Below are 24,299 nucleotides of genomic sequence, written 5' to 3' on the forward strand. Positions count from 1 at the left end.
AGTAATCTACAATAGAATGGAAGATGAAGAATTTGCTCCAACTCCTTGCATTGATGCAACTCCAACTCCTTGTGTTGATACAACTCCAACTAATGCTACTCAAACTTCTAATGCTCAAACAACAAGATCCACATTCACTCCTCGTCCATGCTACACACCTAGAGGTTCAAAAGAATGGATCCCTTGCTGCCCTCCTGAGTTAAAACCTACTGTGGGTATGCCTTTTGATTCTCTTGTTGATGGTATTGAGTTTTATAAAGCTTATGCTCGGTTTTGTGGTTTTGTGGAAAGATTGGCTACTGAGAAAAAAGATAAGGATGGTCATGTTTACTTGAAGTATATTTATTGTAATAAACAAGGATTTAAAGAAGATGGTGAGAGTAAAGCAAAGAGTAAACCTATAACAAGCTCTAGTTCTCGTAAAAGAAGTGTAAATCGTGCTGGTTGTCAAGCAAGGATAGGTTTGAGAAAACGTAGTGATGGAAAATTCATGGTATATCTTTTTCATGAATCGCATAACCATGTATTTGCCACTCCCAAAAGCATGCATTTTCTTAAAAATTCTCGAAACTTGACTCTTGCTCACAAGAAGTTCATATTTGATAATTCAAGATTGAATGTTGGACCAAACAAATCTTTTAGATTGATAAAAGAGCATGTAGGAGGATATGAGAATGTAGGGGCGTCATTGGTTGATTTTAAGAACTTCAGTCGAGATGTTAAAGCTTACATACAAGATGTTGATGCCGACATGTTTGTAAATAATTTCAAAGAAAAGGCAACAGTAGTGGTGGAGGGTTTTTCTTTGACTATTGTGTGGATGAAAATCGACATTTGACTAGAGTTTTTTGGGCGGATGCCATTAGTAGGAAAAACTATTCTCTTTTTGGTGATATGGTATCATTTGATACAACTTTTGATACCAATAAATATTGTATGGTTCTTGCCCCATTTACTGGAGTTGATCATCATGGAAAATGTGTTACTTTTGGTATGGGCCTACTTGCAAAGGAAGATATAGAATCTTTCGTTTGTTGTTGAATTTTTTTAAAAGCTATGGGTAATTGTCAACCTACTTGTCTCATTACTGATCAAGATGCAGCAATGAAACAAGCAATTGAAAAAGTTTTCTAAGACAATTCATAGACTTTGCATGTGGATATCAAAAAAGTGCCGGTAAAAGTAGGTCCAGATATGTGTAGAACAACGAAGTTTCTTGAGAAACTGAATGCTGTTGTTTGGGATAGAGACCTTGAGCCAGATGAATTTGACAAAGGGTGGAATTCTGTGATGCGTGAATTTGGCTTAGAAGATGATGGGTGGTTTACTGATATGTTTAACATAAGACATATGTGGATCCCTTCTTACTTTCGAAATCTTTTCATGGGTGGTATTTTGAGGTCCACACAGATTTCAGAGTCTGAGAACAACTTTTTCACTTTGTTTACAAATGCAAATCTTCTTCTAGTTGAGTTATGGTTTCGGATAGAATCAGCTATGGATGCTCAAAGACATGCCCAAAACAAACTCAACTCAGATTCTAAGAATTCCATGCCTCGTCTTATTACTCCTCTTCCTTTAGAGAAGCATGCATCTCTTGTTTACACACACAATATGTTCTACAAATTTCAGAGGGAGTTTCAAAATGCAATTTTTAATTGTGGGGTTTACAAAGTACAAATAGAGGAAGCTGTTGAGGAGTTTGAAGTTGCAGATAATACAAGGAAGAAAACATATCATGTAACTTTATTCCTGATTCTCATGATTGTTTTTGCTCTTGTAAGATGTTTGAATCCATGGGAATATTATGTCGGCATGTGCTTTTTGTGATAAAAGGGAAGTTTTTGACTGAAATTCCAGAGCAACATATATTGCATCGGTGGACTAAAGATGTTTCAAAAAAGCCCATTTTCGACTTTTGTGAGGACTTTGATGGTATAGAAATAAATAAGAAGAAAAAAGTTGTTGGGGATCTTTGGTCGAAATTCTTCTCATGTGTAAGCCTTGTTGAAAATAACACAGACCATCTTGAGTTATTATTGGAAAGGTTATCTGCTTTTGAGGAGGAAATGAAACCTGGAAAAGAAAATGTTGAGCAACAATCTAAAGACAAGCATATTGAGTTGTTCGTTGGTTCTAATATAGTATCAGGTGGTATACTTCCTCCAAACAAGTCTTCAAACAAAGGAAGTGGTACGGGAAAGAGAAAGAAAAGTGATCAAGAGATAGCCATTGAAGCAAGCAACAAAAAGGAGAGACTGTGTAGATCATGTGGTCAACTTTCAACTCATGATAGTCGTAATTGTCCTGATAAAAAGAAAAACCTAGAATGAGGTAAGTTTAGAATAATATATTATTTATACATCACTATCAAATGAGAGTTTCTTTTCATTCATTTATTAATAAATTATTTATCACAATTTTTGTTTCTTTTGCAGTTACATGGAGGATTGTGATACATGGTGATGACAAGAATCATGATGATCAAAAGGGGAGCAAGCAGATTTTACATCACACTTTTTGGGGAATTTTTGTTTGGTTTTATAAAGTGTTACCTACAAAAAATAAAGTGTATGTGTTCAAAGGAGCTGGCAAACATTTAAAAATTATGGATTATTCTTTTGAAACGATTTCACTTGAAGGATTTTGATGGCTTAAGCACACTCTTGTAGTCTATCTCAAAAATTGTAGGTTTTGTGAAACTATATTCCATGGACACTGCAATTGATATTGTAATTGGAAAGAACTTGATTATTCTGTAAAGTTTGCAAGTTATAACTTTTTCTTCTTAGGTTGGAAAGAACTAGATTTTGTAACTTTTTTTTCTTTTACTATTTGAGGTGACTGGAATCCACCTTTTTGTGTTACCTTTTAGTGCATTCTTTGACTAGGACACTAATTCATTGGTAATTATTATGTAAAAACCCCTATAAACAGTAACTAAAAAGAAGTTATAGTCAACCATACATTTACGAGAGAGTATTAATCTTTTTAGTTTGATTTTATGTATTATTTTCAAATATCTTTTTATATGTACATAACAAGTAAATAATTTCACACGTTACATTGACTTGATTACACAAAGGATAACTTATACATTGATAAGGGTAACTAATAAGATAAGTTGAGCAACTAAAGATTTTTACATTGACTTGGTTAGACAAAGGATAACTTATAGATAGATAAGGGTAACTAATAAGATAATTTGAGCAACTAACAATTTTATATATACATTACAAGTAATTAAAATACAAGAAGTAAAGTATTATATGGATAACTTATACATTGATAAGGGTAACTAATAAGATAATTTGAGCAACTAACGATTTTATATGTACATAACAAGTAAATAATAACACACGTTACATTGACTATCTCCTTTCATCTTTATCAAATAAAAAATAATTCTTGGGAGACATTCAATACAAACTTGATCATTAACTTGTTTCAATATCGAAAGTCCATCTCTTACCCATGAAAAGAAGAAAAAAAGCAATTATCCAATTGGCAAGATCACCGAAGTGGGAGGTCAAACCAAGAAAAAAAGCAATTATCTAGATACACATAGGGAAAGTGCAATTAACACCAAACAATATTTTCTCCAATTAGCCACCAGTCAAGCCACTAGTAACAAACCTTGCAGAGAGTTAGAGACTATATACATAAAACTTCTATCAGAAGTGAAAACTAGAGATTAAAATCCTACAACATTGTCCATAGTCCAAAAGTTCAAGTTCTAAAGATTACTTTTCAACAAAATATGAACAAAAAACTACCCACTTTACTCCTAATTACAAAAAAGTTTACTCATAATCATAAGCAATCTAACTCAATCTCCTTTTCTTGATAATCCTTTTTACTTTTGTCCCACTTCCCTTCTCCAAACCAACCATCTTCTGTGCTTTTTCCTTCTCTTGATTCATCCTCTCCTTCTGAGCAACAACAATAGCCTTCTTTCTAGATCTTACCTCAGCAGCCAACACGTCTCTATTTTTGTTAAAATCATCCAACTTAGACAATGTATCATTCCTTGATTCATTCATATCCGACAACACAAGAGTGGCACAAATCTGTGCTCGAAGAAATCGCCTCCCCAAAGCCTTACAACAAGATAAAGAAAAGAAAATCAATCACATAAGAACCGATAAGAAAAAAAATATTTCTACCATGTTATATAAGTAGTACAAATGATATAGTAGAAAAGGAATAAAGAAAATACCTTCATCAAATGCACATTATCAAACTTAGTCCCCTCGTAGAATTGCATGTGATGAATCAGAAAAACACCACAATCATTATTACTCTTACTTGATTTCCAATCAAATTCTTGAACTTCAAATTTATAGTGTGGAACTAACTCTGCATTTGGATGATTTCTTTTTGCAAGAAAATCACCCATTTGATCACACTACATAAAGATAGGACCATATTAGAAATAGATGTCCAACCCATAAATTGTCACTGCTCTTGTATAAAACGCTCAGCTCATTTCCAAAGTTGATCTCATATTTGAGTGATACCAATGATATTCATGATCTATAATTGGAGCACACGTTTTTTTATGCACCTATCTATATAAACTAGAAAGTGTTTTTTTTTAACTAACCTAATTTCACATTTCAATACATTTGCTCAAACATATTAAACACTGTATATACGTAGCAAAAACAAAATACTATACTATGCATGCTGCTACAAGAGTAACATGCAACTTTGTTGGTTGATCAGGTATCACACATTATAAATGAAGTCTCCTAACACAATAACAAAATCTTGTATTTATAATTTTTGAGAATAATTATCAAAAATAATTACATATTTTCCTGATCATTATGTGAACCACAAATATTTTTTGTTTGTGACTAAAGAATATGACAAATGACTCTCTTTACCCCTTTGTTCTTAGTTCACCTCCCTACGAGCTACCTATTTTATTTAAATTTGAAATCTGCATGCATATTGTCGAAATTTCTGACACAAATTATATGATGAGGAAGATTTTGTAATCTGGTCATGCTTGAATGTCTACACTAAACGATTAAACTTTATTTTGTTTTTTAGGGTTTTGGATGTTTTTATTATTTTCAGACCATGTCTGCAAATTAAAGTAAAATCGATCAATTCCATGCATTATTTACAAGATAGTGGGATATACTGTAGGGTTTTGCAGGTTGACCATGTACTTAAATTATTAGAGACATAAGGAAAGAAACATTTTTGTGGTCTTAAAGTTTTTGTCTCAAACATTTGATATACTTCCAATTGATTATTCTTCAAAAGGACGAAAACGTTCATAATAATAGAACTAGGAAATAAATATGAGCAAAATTTATAATCTATGTAAAACTTATCTTTATCTCTACACCCCTCAAGTTGGAGCAGGTGAATGAAAGACGGCTAAGACGCTCAAATTGAATCTTACAATAGGAAAAGTGTTACCTCAATCTCTACAAACATGTAAAAATAGCATACACTTACCTCAATCCCTGACTAAGTCTAAAAATATACCCATCCCCTTCTCAAACTCTCACTTCAACTCATAAAAAAGTAATCACAATCAATCAAATGCAAAATATTAACACAGGACATTTTAAACAAAAATTCCAACCAAAACAAGATTACCACTTAACTAACACTAACAAACAAGATTATAAATGAAACCCAAAGTTATAATTTTTCACATGTAACAATCCATCTCAAAGCATGAGCATAGAATAATTTTCCATTTCATCCGGAAGTAGCTCAAATTACCAACTTGATATAATGGAAATAATAAGAGGATGCTGCAAGAATAAAATTAAAAATTACCACATGAAATGAAAGATCTCGAAAAGTTGCAATTTTTTCTTCACCCCAAATTCTATTGTCAAGATACTGGACTTTTTGCTTCAGATGATCGATAACAAATAAAATATAATGGTCCTCATAAAGAACGGGAACATATATCTGCAAAATGAGCAATATATATTACTAACACAAACCATATGTTTTTTAAAAAATATATGGGAGAACACAATTCAAAAAAAAAAAAACTTTACCAAATTTGCAACAAAAATATCACAGCCGCTATTGAGTGAAGTAACCCATTCTTCCCAACAATTTTGCAAGTCATTGGCATACGAGCTGTTATCCGAATCTCGATAATCAAACAATTTTAATAAACAAAGCTACAAAGCATAAAAGAACAGTTAAATCTAGTTAGAAAAATATTTCTACAATAACAAATTTGAAATCTATGAGATATAAACACTTACGCTATGCCGGACACCGAAGAAAAATTTTCGAACACCTCCACCTTCCAACCTATTTAACTCGTTTAGAAATAATGAGTAACACTCAACAATGCTTGAAAATATTTGTTTGCAAGAATCCAACGATAGCATATCTTCTCTTGGTATGATGTGAACCAAGCCAAAAGTCACAAGACTCTCCCTACATAATTTTTTTTATACAAAAGATATCAAAAAAACAAAAAATATTATTGTAATCAAACTAAAACAATTAAAGATAAAACATGCATATTAAAGAAATAGGGGCAACTTACAAGCTCATAGAGGCAACTAATAAACACAAATATATCTTTAAACTTTGATTAGACAAATGATAACTTATAGATTGATAAGGGTAACTAATAAGATAATTTAAGCAACTAACGATTTTATATACTTAACTAGTGATTAAAATACAAAAGGTAAACTATTAAGGACATAAGGGTAACTTATAAGCTCATAGAGGCAACAAATAAAGACAAATATATCTTTGAACTTTGAAAACAATAACACAAGTTACCTTGACTTGATTAGACAAAGGATAACTTATGGATTGATAAGAGTAACTAATAAGATAATTTGAGCAACTAACAACTTTATATACTTAACTAGTGATTAAAATACAAAAATTAAACTATTTAGGACATATGGGTAACTTATAAGCTTATAGAGGCAACAAATAAACACAAATATATCTTTGAACTTTGAAAACAATAAAACAAGTTACCTTGACTTGATTAGACAAAGGATAACTTATAGATTGATAAGGGTAACTAATAAGATAATTTGAGCAACTAACAACTTTATATACTTAACTAGTGATTAAAATACAAAAATTAAACTATTAAGGACTTATGGGTAACTTATAAGCTCATTGAGGGAACAATTAAAGGTAAAACATGCATATTAATACATGAACTTCCTTAATACATAAAAAAAATGGAGAATTAACACATACCCAGAATCCATGGAAGAATCATCCACCATGGAGTAATCAACAACTTCCAAGGCCAATCGAGACATGCTTGTCATCAAACGAGCATTAGACTTCATGAAGCAACTAACATAAGTGATACTACCACCTAATTCTCCACAATCCAAAGAGCAAAAGGCTTTGCAACTCCTAGTGGCATACGAACCTTCCTCATTATCATGCCCAACATCGTCTACAACTCTTTTAGCACCTCCACTTGGTCCACCAAAAGCACGAAAAAGTTCAGTGGCTGACCTCATCTTTGTAAACTTTTCAACAATACCATCAATCATGTTTAACACCTCTGGATCTGAAAAAAACTCTTGTGTTTGAGATATCTCAGGGGAATCAGATGACAAAGAAGCATCTCCAAAACAAAGGTCTGTTGCAAGCTCCTGGAAAGTCTGAAATCGCTTCGTGTACACATGTGAAATGACCTCCATATCCCTCTTCAAAAACAAATAAGCCTCATGGATGGCCTACAAAATTTGTAAAATAAAATCACATAAAATAAGAATCACAAAAGGTTACAACATTTTTTTTAAAAAAAAGAGCAACTAATGATTTCATAAACTTAATAAGTAATTAATATGAAAAAAGGGGGGCTATTGGGCAGGGGGCTGCCGCAAAGTTGCTGGGCACGGGGAAGGGGGCAGGGGGCTGCTAGGCAGGGGAGGGGGCTGCTGGGCAGGGGAGGGGCTGGGGGCTGCTGGGCAGGGGCTGCTGGGCAGAGGGAAGGGGGCTGCTGGGCAGAGGGAAGGGGGGGCTGCTGGGCAAGGGGAATGGGGCTGCTGGGCAGGGGGAATGGGGCTGCTGGGCAGTTGCTGGGAAGGGGGAGGGGGGAGGTGGACCGTGCAAACATTAATTAGTTATCTAATATAATGTTCTAAATAGTATTAATTAACCAAACACATCAACAAAATAGAGAAGGAAAAAAGATAAAAACTTACATACAAAAAAAAGTAAGATAAAAACTTACATTTCTTGCACTAGATACAATCTCTCCATCAGTCATTGCCCCTTCCGGAAGTTGAACTTCAATAAACCTTCCTCCAGTACTAGAAGTAGCTTTGACATGGTGATGAATCATTTTATCTCCTTCCTCCTCAAGAAGAATAGGTTGTGGTAGAACCCCATGAACATGCTCATAACGCTCACTCACTGGATATGTTGATTCATCCAAAAGCCCTTGTCCAAAATCATTAGCCATTTTCTCTAATTTCACTCTTTTCCTAACCCTCTCATCCGTCCAATGTTGTATTAGAGGTAGTTGGATTCTCCTTCTTCCCTTGGAATTTTAACCTATGAAAATATATAATCTCTAACAACAACATGCAACCACACAAACTTTCTTGCTTCTCATGATCCTTAAAATGAGATACATGTTTACCAAGTTGACCCAAAACATATGAGCACCAATCATAATTTCTAATTTCACTCACGACATGCAAGGCTTTTGCTAATTTCAAATCAACCGTCCTATTGGCGGTGGGAGTAAGAAAGCTACAAAGGGCATGCATCACAAAGAGTTTTTTAAATTCATCACCTCCATCTATTAACTCTCGAATCCTAGCCTCTATCTTTTTAAGAGGAATACCATCATAACCATGAACATTAAATTGTTGCTTCCATACATCTTTCAATTGAGAATCAATGTTTTCACCCACACGAACAATAGCTATCTCAGGCACATCATTTCCCACATTCATTGGCAAGCAAAACACATCATACACATCATATCGAGTAACAACAAACTCTTTATTAACACCAATGTTAAACATTAAACTAGCACCATTAAACCTTTCAACTAACCATGGCATCATTATCTTACATGTCTCAGTTAACTTCAAACCTAAAATCCCACCAAATCCAACCTCTTTTACAGCATCAATCTGCTTTGGAGTAAGGTCCTTTATGAGTAACTCCAACGAATGAGGTCTGCAACGTACTTTCATGATCCTTGCAGCACTAAAAGCAAAATTAAAACAAGAAAGCAAACTAAATATAATGTCGAATAACTAATATATTACGAGAAAAGAGTAACTTATAGCATCACATGAATAATAACAGAAAAATAAATCAATGTACAAAAACATGTGAGGAAATTCACAAGGATATATCTTTGAACTTTCAAAACAATAACACAAATTGTCTTTGACGTGATTAGACAAAGGATAACTTACAGATTGATAAGGGTAACTAATAAGAAAATATGAGGAACTAACGATTTTATATATACATAACAAGTAATAATGATACAAAAGTAAACTATTAAAGACATAGGGGCAACTTATAAGCTCATAAAGATAACAAATGAATACAGATAACTTATACATTGATAAGGATAACTTACAGATTGATAAGGGTAACTAATAAGAAAATATGAGGAACTAACGATTTTATATATACATAACAAGTAATAATGATACAAAAGTAAACTATTAAAGACATAGGGGCAACTTATAAGCTCATAAAGATAACAAATGAATACAGATAACTTATAGATTGATAAGGATAACTTATAGATTGATAAGGATAACTTATAGATTGATAAGGATAACTTATAGATTGATAAGGATAACTAATAAGATAATTAGAGCAACTAACAATTTTATATACTTAACTAGTGATTAAAATACAAAAAGTAAACTATTAAGGAAATATGGGTAACTTATAAGCTTATTAAGGTAAAAAAATGACCATAAAGATATATTAGATCTTTCAAGACAATCACACATTACATTGAAATGATTAGATAATGTACTAACACACACGTAACATACACAGATTCATTCTCGTTGCTAACTGGAGCATCCATCTTCTTAATAATTGCTTTGTTCTTCTTCAATTGACCCCCGGAAATAACCATACGCATATCATGTTGTTCGGGCTCATAATTCTTGTCACTAGCTTCCTCATCATCATCAAGCTCATCATCTATCAAAACTAATTTCGAAATTAGATACGATAGTATGAACATGTCAAATAAAGGAGAAGTTAGATAGATTACCTTCATTTGGTTGAACTTGAACTGTTTTCTTCAATTTCTTAACAGGAAGCTTTTTATTTTTCTTCCCTACATTCTCCATTTCAGCTACACAAAACAGATTCATAATAACTATACTTAAAACAAGTGTTTTATTACAAAATCAAACAACACCAGATTAACAGAGAGGAAAACCATGGCTGAACATAAAATTTTCAGCAGACATTAATGATGGTTGTAAAGAGCACTTGCAATTGTGGTAATCTCAGCAGACAGTTGCTTTGATTGCAGTGGAAAATCAAAATTTTCTTCCTATGGGTCCCCATCATGGATAAAAAGCTACTAAATTGATTGAGCTCACTATCTTTAATCCAGAATCGAAAATTAGTGGAAACACTTTGGTGGTACACGTACACTTGGAGTCTCTTCGGTCAAAGTAGGTTATAAAGTTGGTAGTCTATATTAATGCTTGTCACATTGTAACTTTGCAACAATCAGGCAGACTTTAATTTAATTTGTCTATCCGCTAACAAGTACAAATAGTTAATAGTAATAAAATAGAAGTTGAAAATAAGCTACGTAAATATAACAGACACATAGTATATGGATATGATACCAAACTTGAAATCATCTCTTACACTTTTTTCCCTCATAGAATGATAATTCACATAATGCTCTTACACAATGCAACAATAATTAAAGCCTTAAACATTATTACTTCCTCTAACCATAAAGATGACAATGGTACACCAATAGCCACAATGCCTCAAAATTTTCATCTTGCAGATGATTTGAACTCCATACTTTATCGTAGTCTGTCTTTGATGTAGTCTAAACCACTCTTTGTCATAAATTATTATAGATCAAAAAAGTGCACTAGCAACAACCTACAGAAAAGTGTATTAGGGTCTTAGCTTGGAAGATGGGCAATCTCTTTCAATTTCCTTTTGCAAGGGAACTTATAATCATCATTGAGTTTTGCTTCAAATACAAGCAGCAACTCATAAGAGTAGTTAGATACCATTTAAAGGTCTGTTAAGGAAGATAAAATCACTCAAACAAAACCTATTAAAATTCAGGTGCATAATAACTATACTTAAAAACAAACAAAAGCTGCACAATATAGGTGCTTGAAATTATATAGATTACCTTCATTTGGTTGAACTTGAACTGTTTTCTTCAATTTCTTAACAAGAGGCTTTTTATTTTTCTTCCCTACGTTCTCCATTTCGGCTACACAAAACAAATACATAATAACTATACTTAAAAACAAACAAAATAAAGAGAAGTGTAAAGGCTACTGATTAATAATTTAATCACAAATAACTTAACTAGATCAACATGGATAACACATTACAAAACCATTTTACAGGCGCAAAACTAAAGCAAAAAAATGGAATGTCAAAGATTATTCATTATGATGCTTGGAAGACATAGTAGATAGTACTGAAAAATTGGAGATACCTTGAACTAAAGCAACTACTATCTGAACAAATTGTTGGTAAGAAAGAACCATATGATATACTACTACCTAGTTTCATATATGTCACATGATCCTTCATGAATATACTGGACTAGCAAAAAGTTGACAAAAAATGACCACAGATGCATGATAATACATATCAAATTATCTGACATAAACTTTGATGCACACTTAAGAGGAGTGTAAAGGCTACTGATTAATAATTTAATCACAAATCAGCTTATTTTATTATGACGTCCAAATCAAAAGTTACAGAAACATATTCAAACTCTTCTAGATCTAACAAAAAGTTGAAGAAAAATTTTCAAACCACCGAATCTAGAGATTATAAGTTGTACTAACTGTCAAATTCATAATCTAAACCCTAATATTTTAAAAATCGCAAAAAAAAACTAAAAAATGAAGAACGAAAATACAGTAACTAACTCTCAAATTCAGACGCATTTATAAGTTTTACTGCAACATCATCATTTTTCTTCTCTCCAGGAAATTTTCGAACTGATTTTCTCCTCATTTTCCTAAAAAAATAAAAAAAAGTAACCTAAGTTATAACATAATCCAAATATCAACAAATTCGGGAAGAATATGAAACATAAGAAGAATCGCACAAAAAATTGCAGATGAACATGAAAGAAAATCACAATTGAGCATAAAACCCTAGAAAAATTGGGGAAAAAACTCAAGTAGAGAAAAATTGAGTTTCGAATCAATGAAATTCTTACCGGAATTTCGATCAACGAAAGATTAGCAATGATTGAAAGAGAGAATTGAGAGCGTGAGAATTGAGAGCGTGAAAATCGCCATTTTAGGAGAGAGAAATAGTGTGAGAATTGGAACTGAACTTCTATTTATCGCCCCCAAAACTACTTAAAATCGCCCAAAAATCATTTTTTAGACAATTTTACCCTTCTTTCTTTTTTTCACACCACCCACCATTCCCACCACCACCTGCGACCCCCGGCTAGCTCCGGCCACCCCTGCCATCCCCTACCTCCCCAACACCACCACCTTCGCGTCACCCCAACACCACCACAAATATTTTTAGAAAGGGCGAACGTCCGGTCACGACGATCGCCCCATGGCAAGAACGTCTGGCCAGGACGTTCCGGCCATGGGGCGATCGTCCTGGCCGGGCGTTCCACCCATGGCCGGAACGTCCTGGCCAGACGTTCTTGCCATGGGGCGAACGTCTTGGCCGGACGTTCGCCTTTTCTTAAAAAAAATTCACCTCTGTTCTTGTTCGTGTTTGAAGGTTTGTACTTGCACCCTTTAACTTATTGTTGAGAAGAACATAGCCTTTTATGGATCGAAGTATATGATTATTGTCTTGCGAAATTCTGTTTATGGCGTACAAGTCTTGGGTTTATGACATCCATCACATTCATCTTCTTGGTTGGAGTATTAATGTCATCATGGTTAGGAGCTTCTATTCTCCAACTGGGAGAGTGTTCATCAAGAAAATCCCCTTATTAGCCATATATATTCTGCTTCGAAACAAATTAGTGCAGCAATATCACCAGGTATTATTATGTGAATACATTGAAAACCTCCGTAATGAGACATGACGTCCATCTTGAGTGATAAGTTGAAGACAATGGTTACTATTTCAGATCAAAATTCTAATGGAGATGAAGGGTGGTGGTGGCAGGAGGTGAAGGGTGGGGGTGGTGGTGGTGGTGGTGGTGGTGGCAGTATGTGAAGGATGGTGGTTTAGGGAAAAAGAAGATGAGAGAGAAGAGGGTAAAAAATCAAAAAATATAAGTAAGGGTATAATGGATATTCATGTGAGAGTTTGGGCGATTTTAAGTACTTTATGGGCGATGTTTAACAATCCTCAATTGGAAGCGTGATTGAGAGCGTGATTGAGAGCTGAGGAACAAGAGAGAGAAAATCAGGTAGGAGGAAAAAAAAAAGCGCACGCAACGTGGCTAAATCATGGCCATCTAATTTTTTCTTCTAAATCTGATGGCTAATATTGCTTGTTTTCAGTTTTCAGCCTAAGAGTGGTTTTCACAAGATCCTATTCCTATATATATATATATATATATATATATTGTATGAGTTGAATCACAGTTGAACTTTAAATTCAGCCCTAATTTGATTGACACCATTATCCATTGAATTACAAGGCTATTATCGATATCACTAATGTGGCTTGTAATGCTTTTAAAAAAAATTCTTAACTATATGTTGTATTTGGTTCATATTCGTAAAAACAAAATGAATTAATTAAGAAAGTTGTGAAGTTAATTTGTTTGATTTATATATGTGTTTGCTTGATAAACAAGCTAACATAAACGCATCACAATGGAATTAAAGGACTCAAAGTCTCAGTGCTAGCTAGTATGTCCTAACTATAGAGAATGAAAGAGGAAGTAATTACATTTTATTGATAAGACTAAGTATATATAGGAATTACATAGTAGCATTACACGGTTAGTATCAAACAATCATGAACTATAATCAAGGAGGATCAAAGGCTAGCAAGAATCATGGAATTATTTACAATAAGTATATCAAAGATTGATATGATCACCAAGATTGATATAATCTTGGTCAATCCTTATCACTAACAACCTAGTTAGTGCTCATAGACAATAGAAGCATGTCTTTGATCCTCCGACACAAAATCAGACCAATAGACCATCTTTATCAAATACTCTCATCATGGAGCTTATTTGTAGTAGATTATAGAATGTGTACGTATCACTATTAGAAGTTGACAGGCACGTACAAGACCCTCTTGTGCTTGAGCTATTTGCTTGTGTTTTTAAACCACCCCCAACCCTCCTTCCTCCTCCTACCTTGTTCCTTCTTTTTCTCAAGCTTTTCATTTCTTCTCTTTATATTTTTCTTCACATAAACATGATATGCGTGGTTCTTCATATTTTTCATGTCCCATCACTCCCACCACATTCTAGTATTCTCCACTTCCTGTTTAAAAAATTACCAACCCTTCAAATATGACCAAATTCCTCTGAATCATGGTAAAGGGAGAATTTTGGTTCAAATTGGTGACACGAAGATTGTTGTCAATTCGATGGTGGTGGTGGATCCAAATGGCGGTGGCAATTTTACCACCATAGGTGAAGCAGTTGCTGCAGCACCAAATAATACCAAGCCAAATACCGGTTATTTTGGGATACACGTAGTGAAGGGAAATTATAATGAGTATGTGAATATTCCTATGAATAAGGAGTATTTGTTGATGATTGGTGATGTCATTAATCGAACTGTCATCTACGACAACCACAGCCACGGTACTGGCTCAACCAACCGCATTTCTGAGATTTTGGAGGCCCAAGGGCGAGCCTGCATATTAGGGCCCTGATTAAGTCCAAGTTTTTTGAATATTTTATTTTTCGGTCTAGACCAAAAATAAATAATTTTTTGGTCCGAAATTCTGAGAGAGACGTTAAAATAATGTAAGCACTTGATCTTTTAATATGTCAATCAGAAAACCCAAAAAAAGAAATTGAAAAGATGCACAATTAAATGATTAATAAAGAAATTACAAATAAAATTATAACCATCAATTATAGAAGGACCAAAAGCGGAAAAAATTTAACCTGGACCGAAATAAAGTAATAAAAAATAATTGAAATTTATTATATTAGATAATATCAAAATTTTATTAAAAAAATTATCGATTAAGGATCTGTTCTTTTTAATTAATTTGCTTTACACTATTTTTAATAAAATATTATGAACTAATCTAAACTTATTCAGAACAAAAAATAATAGGGGTAAAATTAAATTTATCATTTCATTAGTCCGATTCATTATGCAGCTATACAATATACAAATATCAACATTTTATATTAAACAAAAATACAAGTGGGAGTATAAGACTAAAAACTAAAGAAAAATTGAAATTTATATGCATTAACAACCTTTAAGGGTCTACAACATGACATAAAAATAAACACATATATTCATGGCCTAATCCGTCTACTTCTATGGCCCAATCTATTTTTGAGTTCAGTCGTTCATTAAAATTAATCAACAACAATTTGATTTCACAAAACTTATTCAAGTTTTCAGAAAAATTAAACTGATTTAATGTATAATACTGAGTTACTATGAAAAAACACAGTGTGTCATTGAAATTCTCAAATAATTATAATAATTCTTGGTCAAAAAATGAAGTAATAAAATTCAGAATTTGCAAAACCTAAAAAAATCGAATAAAGAACAAAAATTGCAAAGAAAAGAGAGAAATTACCCAAAAGTTTTGAGCGTTTGACATTGAATTGAAAAACAAGTGGGAGAATTGAATAAGAAACTTAATTCGCAATAAGCTTAATTGTCAGCAGCATTTGCAGTTTTGCAGTGATCTTTTCTTTTCTATTTTTTTCTATTTTTCCTTTTATTCTCTGTTACCTTTACTTATTTGGGCTATGTGTTCTGGGGCCTGGGCACCTGCCCCTCTCACCCATGCCCAAATACGGCCCTGGGCTCAACTACTTACGAATCTGCTACATTTGGTAAGTTCGGATTATGTGCTAAGTAGCAAATTTCATATGATTGTATATCATCTCATTTATATTGTATAAAAAAATCATTAGGTCAGATTTTTAATACTCTTGATGTACTTTCCTTCAAGTCACTTGGGTACAAAGTAATTTCCCTTAAATTATTTTTGCTTTGTACGGTTAATTACCCAGGAAATTTCAAGCTACGTACACATATATTAGTTTTAGTAGTGCGTGCATTAACAATCTTCACACTGTCCGCAAAAGAAATACAAGGACTTGTAACAAGATATTATGTTTTTTCATTTTGTATTGTTTCAGCTGTGAGTGCCCACGGGATTTGTTGCGATAAATATGAAAATTCAAAACACAGCGGGACCAAGCATGGGCCAAGCCGTGGCACTCAGAAATGCCGCCAATCTCTCGGCCTTCCATAGATGCAGCTTTGATGGGTACCAAGACACCCTGCTAGCTCATGCCATGAGACAATTCTACAAAGAATGTGACATATACGGCACTGTTGATTTCATCTTTGGTAATGCGGCAGCTGTCTTTCAGGATTGTAATATTTACGTCAGACAACCATTGAAAGGTCAGTATAATACCATAACAGCCCAAGGTAGAACTGATCCGAATCAAAATACTGGGTTTTCTTTCCAAAGATGTAACATTATGGCTACCCCTGACCTAATCTCGAGTAACTTCACAGTCCAAACCTACTTGGGAAGGCCATGGATGGAATATTCTAGAACGGTTTTTACTGAATCGTTCTTAGATAGTTTGATTGACCCTTCTGGTTGGCATGAATGGAATGGGAACTTTGCACTTGAAACATTGTACTATGGAGAGTATAAAAATTCAGGACCTGGGTCTAATACAGCTAAACGAGTCAAGTGGTCGGGGTACCATGTGATCGATGAGAGTATTGCGTCTTATTTTACTGTCACCTATCTTATTGTAGGTGAGTTTTGGTTGCCATCCACAGGAATTCCTTTTACAGAAGGTCTTGGGGCTCAAAATGGTCAAGAGGCAACAACCAAGGATAATATAATCATTTCCTTTTGAGCTTAGTTTTTCAAACAAAGGCTGTTCATACATGTGCGTGCGTGTTTCGCACATTCTAATCAATAGATATATGTTTTATGTTACTGCGGTCTAAATTCGAATTTCTTCAATCTGTAACTTGCAAGGAGGTTTTAGTTATTGATTTAGTTTTTTAAGCTTGGATTCTAACTATAATACTAAAGTGTAATTACTTGTGTAGTTGTGTTTCAGCTTTCTTTGTAATTTTAACAGTACTACTAATAGGGGCTTATGTATTATTGATTATATTATTGAGACATATGATGCTCGTAAGTTAGTATGATTCTCTTCTTTATTCTCGTTAATTTTATTTTATTTTGTTTTTGAGGAATATTCTCATTTGTTTTTTTTTTTTTTTTAAGGAAACCCACAAGAGTGGGATTAGATTAATTAATAAAACAGAACGAGCAATAATAATAACAACATCTACGGGGAAGCTAAGTCACGGTCCCAAAAACTTTCACCCACCTCCGAGGGATGAAGGTGAGCCAAAGAATAAGCAACCTTATTTCCACTACATCTAACAAAAGACCAAACAACCGAATCAAAAGCGCTAACTAAGTATAAAATGTCTTCAATAATAACATGAAAAATACTCGCTCCATTATCACGATTCTTCAAAGCATTGATCACATATAAGTTATCCCCCTCCAACACAACTTTGCGCAAACCATTTGATTTGGCCAACATTAGACCCCATCGAAGCGACATCGCCTCCGCCACACCTTGCTATCACGAACATACAGTCAGAACTTCGAGGCACACCATAGCACAATACTCCCATTAGCATCTCGACAAACCACACCCAGTCCCGTCCCCCAGTCCTCCTTAACCCCTGCGTCGACATTGCATTTGACCCACCCCTCCTCTGGGCAGCACCATGCCTTCGCAACTTCTTGTATGCCCCCCCACTACCCTTCACCACCTGTTGCACCTTCACTCCTCATGCCTCGTTGCACACTTGTGCCGCATATGCACACACATTCCCATGATCACTCCTCTCTCCCAACATCACCTAACGATTTCAGGCCCCCAAACCGCCCACAACAAAGTGAGGAAGCCCTGCCAACCCTCAACATCAACCTCCTCATAAATCCTTTCCAGCCACTCCACCGTTGAGCAATCAGCCCGCTCCATCAACACACTCCTTCAAAGCATGTAACATTGATTCCTCGGCCCAAGCACACACCCCCACACTTCGAGTCAAACACAGGAATACGGATACCCAAACCCACTCTAGTTGGGAAGGCATTATAGCACACCCTCCACACAAATAATTTGACCCTTGGCAATAAGGACTTATTCCAGATTTTATTCCAAGTATGATTCGGGAAGGACGTTGATAGGTTAGACGATCTAAACTCATCCCCGAGGCACATCAAAGGGTTGTTCGTTACCCGTTATTTCGTTCAACACAAGGAGTTTTTTTATAAAAGCACGAAGGTCTCTCTAATAAAACCTTCACCTTATCACGCCAATGGAAAAATTGAATCACAAATAAATTCGAACCAATAATTCGAATAACAATCTTCAGGGACAATCCCCACGAACGAGTCATGGTTCGTTTAAAGCATCCACATTAAAAGGTCTATCAGAGAGCAATTAACCTACTAGCATCAAATAAAGAAACTTTTGCATTGTTTTCACCAGAGTTCAAGCCTCCTAAGTCAACCACGCGCACCGTTCTTTCCTCGTCATCCAAGGAAAGAGAGTGGCATCGAATTGCAAGATCATCAGCCATCGAACTGGAGATCGACCTCGAAAAGCAGCGAGGTGAAAACCCTAGAAGAGGAGAAACAACCTATTTTTCAAGGGAGAGATAACATCTAATTGATCTTTAATATTCTCATTAGTTAATTAGCACTATAACAAAAAAAAAAAAAAAAAAAAAAAAAAAAAAAAACTCCAACGAACAAAGCAATTTTTTCCAAAATAATACATAGCTATATATATGTAGCATGCACGAGTTAAGAAATTAAACAATAGAGTGAGGTTGTTATGATTCCTAATAAGGTAATGTTGTTGAGATACGGGTTAAGAAATCAAACAATAGAGTTAGGTTGTTATGATTCCTTATAAGGTAAGGTTGTTGAGATATATAGTTTAGAAAAGTCAACCGAGTTAACTTAGTTTTGTTATGTTTATTAGGGCTGACAAAAGTTGACCCAACCCGATAACCTGACTTGAAGCTGACCTGAAAAGTCTGGGTTTGGGTTGAGATTTTCGACCTGAAAAAAAAATGGGTCGACCCAATCCAACCTAAAAATATAATGGGTTAGGTTAGGGTTAACTTTTTGAACCTGAAAATAACCTGATTTAGAAGTTAGATTATTTTTAGGTCGGGTCAACTTGAAATTAACTTAGACTTTCATAACTTATACAACCTATCTTTTGTTAATCTTATTTGTATTGGGCCAAGCCGATTTCTTGGATCACCTAAATTTCATTTCAGGTCATTAACCCATATTTTCATAACTTAGCGGGTATAGTTGAATTTCATTTCAGGTTATTTTGGGTTTGTTTCGGGTCAACCTGGAATCAGTAAGGTCGGGTTTGGGTTATAATTTTCAACCTGAAATTAAAATCAGGTCGGATTTGGGTTAGGGGTAAGTGACCTGAAATATAAATCAGGTCAACATAAAATTAACCCAACCTGACCTGATTGTCAACCCTATGTTTCATAATGTTAGCAAGTAGTTTAGATGCCCGTGCAATTTACAGATTATTGTTAATGGCTTAACCTTATACTTATTATTTATTTTTATTAGTTGTGCTAATGAAGTTCATTCCTAATTAAATGCTCTTGTATTTTCTCTTATACTTTCCGTTAGTGAATATTATCATACTGTTAAATGTGACAATTGTTGTACTCTTTTTTCTTTCTCAAAATTAGACAAATATCGTAATGTATCAAATGATTTATCTAAAAGATTTTGAATCTTTGTAACAGCATTTCTTCGTGATGGTCAAATTTAATGCCTTTGTTAATCCTTGTCCTCAGATTTCTCTTTCCTTGATCTTTTTTCTTCTAATTTATAGAGACACATTATTTTTATCATGTGTGTAATGATCTACCAAGGTTCCTTGCAGATCAATCTTAACTCTTCGATGGAGTTAACTTGGCCTTACTTTATGTCAAAAAAAAAAAACTTGGCCTTACTTCTTTGGATAAATGAGCTAATAGTTAATTGCGTACATGAAACTCCAATATTTGACAAATGTGCATGAGCCAACAAAGAAACTTTGCCAAAAGTTACAAAGTACAATTCACCCCTCCTCTTGTACGTGTTCCATTGAAGTATCAAAATGGATTTGTAAAATTAATTACAACTCTGATGGGACCGTGGAGCGATATAAGGCTCACCTTGTGTTATTTGATCATTACTAGTTAGAAGGTATTGATTACATAGAGAAATTTGCTCCTGTAGCAAAGATGGTTATTGTTCGAACTTTTCTTGATGTTGTTGCAATTAAATACTTAAACCAAATGGATGACCACAATGTCTCTCTTCTCAGTGCCAAGGAACGAAGTATATATGCATAATCCCCCGGGATTGTTCTTTGTCCCCTATAGTAATTTGGTGTGCGGCTTGCGGAAATCTTTATATATGGTTGCACCAAGCGCCCCGTTTTTGGTATGATAAACTTGCTAATGATCTACGGCGATATGGGTTTAACTAAACTTATTCAGATTACTCCTCTTTCACTCTATGGTAGCCTTTCTCTATGTTGGTCTATGTTGATGACTTAATAGGAAGCTGGAATGACAATATTGTGTTCACGACCTTTAAGCAGTACTTGGTGGCTCGTTGGTGTGATTCAGATTGAGCTTGTTATCCTCTCAAATGTTCATTACAATTTCTAAGCACTTTACATTAGTTTATACAACAATAATTATAAATCACATTTCTAAAATTATATTTAGATGAATTTATTAAGAACATATCCAAACAATTGACGCACACATCGCGTGCATAGAAGACTAGTATACTATAGTGTATCTTGTACCCTTCAAAACTATGTTGTATCTTGTCTATATATATTATTAACAACATAATTTTTTTTACATATCACTAAAGTTATAAATATCAAGGTTAATCATTGGCAAGTGATAAGGCAAAAAAATTACAAGTATTACAAAATGGTTCAATAATCAATATTTAGCAAGCATTTTTCTTTGTTGTTGAGCTTTTACTAATGCAAATGATTGGTAGAAAATATTGGACTTTTCTAACTATACCACAAAATATAGGTTAAGGGCATGTTCTCTTCGGCATAAAACAGCTGAACTAAATTGAACTGAACTGAATTGAACTAAACTGAACTGAAATGAATAGTTATATGTGAGAGTAAAAATATTGTCAAGAGCTGAACTGAACCGAACTGATCTGAACTGAACTGATCTGAACTGAACTGAACTAAAATGAATTGAACTGATGAACTGAACTGAACTGAAAATAAGTTGGAGAGAACAGGCCCTAAGAGTTTCAAAATTTCATTTAAAAAATATACATACAACAAGATTCTATTGAAGATAATAAATAAGAATACATACTGAAAACGAAGAGAATCATGTAAGCGTTTTTAGTTTGGCTGGATTTTGAAATAGAAAAATTTTGTATAATGATATCTTATATAGGAATTTTGATGCTCTTAACCAATGCCTTGTAATATAGGTTACTAGCATTCTTTGCACGCGATGCGTGTGTGGATTATTTTGGCGATTATTATTAAATTTCATCTAAATTTAATTTTGAAGGATATAATTTACAATCATCATTAGTTTTAATGAAATATCATGTTGTGTAAATACAAAGTATAAGAATAATTACTTGATGAAGAAGTTATTTTCTGGGTATTTTTATTACGGGCATGTTCTCTTCGGCATAAAACAGTTGAACTGAACTGATCTGAACTGATCTGAACTGAACTGACCTGAAATGAATAGTGATACGTGAGAGTAAAAGTATTGTCAAGAGCTGAACTGAACTGAACTGGTCTGAACTGAACTGATCTGAACTGAACTGAACTGAACTAAACTAAACTAAACTGAAAATAAGCTGGGGAGAACAAGCCCTACTTGTGAATGGATGTTGGTATTATTAATGAATTTCAAAAATTAGGTAAAATTAAAATTTTGGAAAATTCCTCAGGTACCCCTGAGGTTTGGCGTAATTCCCAAATTACCCCCCACATTTGGAGAATTCCTCAGATACCCCTGAGGTTTGTGTTTGGGCTCAAAATACCCTTACTATGGACGGAACCCTAACGCCGTCTGGTTTTCCTTCTCTCTTGCCCTAATTTTCTCTCTCCTCCCATTTCGCCACCTACTGCCAAATCCCCTCTCCCTCACTCCGGCGCCGGCGACCCTACCCCCTCCCTTTCCCATTCCCGATTCCCTTACCCTCGACGTTGGCGCCGGCCAGAATAGCAGAGCAGCAGCCTAGGGTGGTGCCTAGGGTGGTTTCGAGGGAGGGTTAAAGGGTTTGGGGGTGGCGTATCTGGGTGGGGAAGGGGAGGGGGTCGACTCACGATGGGAGACACGCAAGGGGTGCCATTTCCGATAGGGGGAAAGGGGGAAGGGGGTGGTGTCGGGGTGGCTGGGGTGGGGGAATCAAGAATGGGGAAAGGGAGGGCTAGGGTGGGGTGTCGAGGGTGGGGGAAAGGGAGATGGTGGGGTCGCCGGCGGGTGCTGCTGTTCTGGCCGGCGAAGGGAAGAGGGTGGGTTTGGGGGTGTTGTTATTCTGGCAAGCGAAGGGAAGAGGGTAGGGTCGCCGACGCCGAAGTGGGTGGTGGTCACCGGCGCCGAAGTGGGTGGTGGTCGCCGGCTGTAGGACGCCGGTTGGGGGAGAGGGGTTGGCAATGGGTGGGCGAATGGGAGGAGAGAGAAAATTGGGGAGAGAGAGATGGAAAACCTAACGGCGTTAGGGTTCCGTCCATAGTAAGGGTATTTTGAGCCCAAACACAAACCTCAGGGGCATCTGAAGAATTCCCCAAATGTGGGGGGTAATTTGGGAATTACGCCAAACCTTAGGGGTACCTGAGGAATTTTCCCGTAAAATTTTATGTCTTTGGTTTTGTAATTGAATTAAAAACTGTTTTTTTTTTATGAAAGTTTATTTTAGCTACTTTAAACTTCCTTTAATATACATATTTTTAAATTAGGAAGGATTATGATTGAGGAAAATTTCGAAATCTTAATAGTTAATATTTTTTATTGAATGAAGGTTAAAATGTCTTTTCAAAGGGGGACACCATAGCTCCCCTTGGTTTATATAATAGAGATAATAATCAATTATAGAATACTTGGAGAAATTAATCGTGGAGTTACCTCGTTCCGAATTTTTTTTTACTAGATATGTAATGTAACCATGACATAATGTTGCTTAGCTTCTGCAATGGTGGAGCATTTTGTTCTCCTGTTTTCTAGGAAAATGCAAGATTTGATTTTTTTGTCTCTAAGGCATAATATTGAAGTATATCTTATTTAAGAATCTGCTCAATTTGTAATTTAGGAATATATAGAAAATCTAGCTCTAATACTCAATTTCTCTTTAGGCCTATATCTTCTAGCATAACAATAGGAAAAATGGGGCACTAATATTTGGCCTAAATTAATGGAACTAGTGGGCTAATAATAGAAGTTGATCAAAATAGCTGGAAAAGTTGAGGAGGAAATCTGTTGAAGTTAACCAAGTTGGAGAAATCCAAATTTAGCGAAGACAACTATTAATCTGTTAATCAACACCATTAAATCTCTAATAACCTCAAAATATCATCAACTTACTTTTAAACCAACATTATTTTTCTCCAGAAAAGCTTCATCTGTATTCTTTTGTATAAATTACTTGCATCATCTAAGTCTTAAAGAGGGCCTCTCGAGCTTGAAAGGCAGAGAGAGCCTTCCACATATTTATTTCAAAGTTGCATCTCTCTATTAAACAATAAAAAGTTTACTCAACATTATAAAGAGTTATATACATTGTAATCAAGGTAATACAATTATTAGTAAGTAATTAACATAAGATCG

General features: G+C 34.7%; 4 protein-coding genes across 5 annotated transcripts; 2 read left to right on the top strand and 2 right to left on the bottom strand.

Annotated features, from left to right (window-relative positions):
• Positions 1-1,194: 1,194 nt before the first annotated feature.
• Positions 1,195-2,333, top strand: LOC125496790 (protein FAR1-RELATED SEQUENCE 9-like). The gene is made up of 2 exons (XM_057394159.1): positions 1,195-1,740; positions 1,785-2,333. Exons 1-2 carry the CDS (start codon positions 1,195-1,197, stop codon positions 2,331-2,333), a joined length of 1,095 nt encoding a protein of 364 aa, XP_057250142.1.
• Positions 2,334-3,205: 872 nt separating this feature from the next.
• On the bottom strand, positions 3,206-10,674 carry LOC125497063 (uncharacterized). Of its 2 annotated transcripts, none has more exons than XM_048643543.2 (9): positions 10,253-10,674; positions 10,026-10,179; positions 8,222-9,210; positions 7,228-7,721; positions 6,255-6,432; positions 6,039-6,167; positions 5,809-5,946; positions 4,220-4,408; positions 3,206-4,100 (listed from the first exon to the last, which is right to left on the bottom strand). In XM_048643543.2, the coding sequence occupies exons 3-9, from the start codon at positions 8,450-8,452 to the stop codon at positions 3,825-3,827; spliced, it is 1,635 nt and encodes a 544-aa protein (XP_048499500.2). In that variant the 5' UTR covers positions 8,453-9,210; positions 10,026-10,179; positions 10,253-10,674; the 3' UTR covers positions 3,206-3,824. The 2 variants fall into 2 exon arrangements, with proteins under 2 accessions (XP_048499500.2, XP_048499499.2); XM_048643542.2 differs by having other exon boundaries at positions 10,026-10,188.
• Positions 8,484-11,456, bottom strand: LOC130591212 (uncharacterized). Its single transcript, XM_057394160.1, has 3 exons — positions 11,378-11,456; positions 10,026-10,188; positions 8,484-9,210 (listed from the first exon to the last, which is right to left on the bottom strand). Exons 1-3 carry the CDS (start codon positions 11,454-11,456, stop codon positions 8,484-8,486), a joined length of 969 nt encoding a protein of 322 aa, XP_057250143.1.
• A 3,148-nt stretch (positions 11,457-14,604) lies between these two features.
• LOC104890374 (probable pectinesterase/pectinesterase inhibitor 20) lies at positions 14,605-17,251 on the top strand. The gene is made up of 3 exons (XM_048642383.1): positions 14,605-14,966; positions 16,158-16,198; positions 16,515-17,251. The coding sequence occupies exons 1-3, from the start codon at positions 14,605-14,607 to the stop codon at positions 17,249-17,251; spliced, it is 1,140 nt and encodes a 379-aa protein (XP_048498340.1).
• The last annotated feature ends 7,048 nt before the right edge of the window (positions 17,252-24,299 follow it).

The sequence above is a fragment of the Beta vulgaris genome, chromosome 4 (genome assembly GCF_026745355.1).
Source record: "Beta vulgaris subsp. vulgaris cultivar EL10 chromosome 4, EL10.2, whole genome shotgun sequence".
Classification (NCBI taxonomy): domain Eukaryota; kingdom Viridiplantae; phylum Streptophyta; class Magnoliopsida; order Caryophyllales; family Amaranthaceae; genus Beta; species Beta vulgaris.